A 1860-nucleotide genomic window follows, 5' to 3' on the forward strand; every position below is an offset into this window, starting at 1 on the left:
TCAGGTAAAAACTGTCACACTGTGAGATTATTGGTCTTTTATGCAGCGTTGGGTCGGCAAAAAAAGACAAGTAAACTCGAGTTGTTGGTCTTTACTAACATTGCATTCAATATACACAACCAAATTATATTCTTCGACGAAAACAAATTACAGATAACACCTTTGAAAATCCAAAAGGAATTCAATATACAACCAAATTCCATCCTTGGACGAAAACAAATTACGAATTAACAGCTTTGAAAAACCAAAAAAGAAGGCGAAAATAACACATGGGCAGCGGCGCCTATTACGGACCGGGTAATCACGTGGCCATACTTTCTAAGTTACTGATTTTGGTAGAAGTCTTAGTTATTGATTTTGGTAGAAGTCGGGAGTTTATAGGGATGTTTGGGATTTAAAAAAAGGGATAAATTTGAACCCTACTAATGCTGCTATTATATTTCAAATCTCTGCTTATTCATGTAAATTTTATGGCCAAAAGAGGGTACGCAAGTAATTTTCTAAGAGGATTAGCTTACTTCGTGTCGTGGTTTACTGTAGCTCTGGAATTTTCGACACTGCGCGCCAACAAAAGACAATAATATTATCTGAACTTCATCCGTGTTTCATACGCTACTCCTCGGTTCATGTGTGTGGATCGCTACTACCTTGTCTAGGTATATAGCGTGTGACTAGCCTGTGGTATCCGTGCAGAAAAACCAAGCAAGCTCATTTGCAATTGATTGCGCTGTGTTTGAGTAGTGTTTGTTCATTGTATTGTGTTTAACTTGCTTCCTGGTCTTAGCAATGGGGGGAAGAACAATAGATATTTCGGTTTCAGTTGCAGCAACTCTAGCTTTAGGATTACTGGTTTATCTTCAAGGTGGTACTCCCCCAATTCAAATCTACTCTATTTTATGAGAATTACGTTAACGAGCGATGTGTATATCTTACTTATATGTCATCAATAAATATGTGTTTGCTTTCCCAACCGCAGGAGTTGAAGCTGCAACATTTTTGATCCAGAATAAGTGTTCGTTCACTGTGTGGGCCGCGGGAATTGCCGTAGGTGGCAGTCAAGCACTCACACAAGGCCAGTCATGGAGTGTGGACGTGCCCGCAGGGACAAGTGCAGGGAGAGTTTGGGGACGTACGGGCTGCTCTTTTGACGCATCTGGTAAAGGCAGCTGCAACATTGGTGACTGCGGCGGCTTGCTCAGCTGTCAAGCCGCTGGACGGTCTCCTGCAATGCTAGATGAATATAGTCTGAATGGGGCCAACGGTCGAGACACATATGACATCTCTCTCGTTGATGGATTTAATCTTCCTCTCTCCATAACTCCCTCGGACTCTAACTGCCCAACCGTTGAATGTAGCAGCAACATGACTGCGAGCTACCCTACAGAATTGAAAGTGGTCAATGGATGCGATAGTGCTTGTGCTGCTCTGAATACTCCCATCCATCGACCACCTTGGATGTGGCACCCGCTGTGCTGGTGCATTTTCAAACCAACGCTTGCTAATTTTCAAACGATCCCTCGTGCCAAACATTCATTTGCTCCATTCGCCCTCCCAGAATAGGTCCTCTACAACCCTCTCGAGCATTCGTTTCTCCTGCTCACAGTGCTGATGAGATTAGATCCCACATCGATGTGCTATTATTTGTTATATAAGACACTCCTCTCCCTGGCGTGCTCTAATCTCATCTTCATTTACATATTATGAATCACTAGAAATCTTTGTATCCATTCCACTGTGATTGAATTCCATTACTGTGTGTTTGAACGAGAAAATGTCTCATCACCACCACCACAAACATCATGAGCATGGGCACCACCATAGCAGACACCATCAGAACGAAGAGGAAATAAGAACGCTGGG

General features: G+C 42.9%; 1 protein-coding gene across 1 annotated transcript; it reads left to right on the plus strand.

Annotated features, from left to right (window-relative positions):
- Positions 1-706: 706 nt before the first annotated feature.
- Positions 707-1560, plus strand: LOC149206997 (pathogenesis-related thaumatin-like protein 3.4). Its single transcript, XM_089397886.1, has 2 exons — positions 707-862; positions 977-1560. Exons 1-2 carry the CDS (start codon positions 787-789, stop codon positions 1558-1560), a joined length of 660 nt encoding a protein of 219 aa, XP_089254012.1. The 5' UTR covers positions 707-786.
- Positions 1561-1860: the final 300 nt, after the last annotated feature.

Source organism: Pinus tabuliformis, chromosome 1_2, assembly GCF_031772625.1.
Source record: "Pinus tabuliformis cultivar Carrire ecotype Pingquan chromosome 1_2, CPIR1, whole genome shotgun sequence".
Classification (NCBI taxonomy): Eukaryota; Viridiplantae; Streptophyta; class Pinopsida; order Pinales; family Pinaceae; genus Pinus; species Pinus tabuliformis.

What these genes read in the sequence shown, in the direction of transcription:
- LOC149206997 (XM_089397886.1), top strand. Translation starts at nt 787, where the DNA reads ATGGGGGGAAGAACAATAGATATTTCGGTTTCAGTTGCAGCAACTCTA. An exon ending in ATTACTGGTTTATCTTCAAG is followed by an intron (nt 863 to 976) that starts GTGGTACTCCCC and finishes TCCCAACCGCAG; the next exon opens with GAGTTGAAGCTGCAACATTT.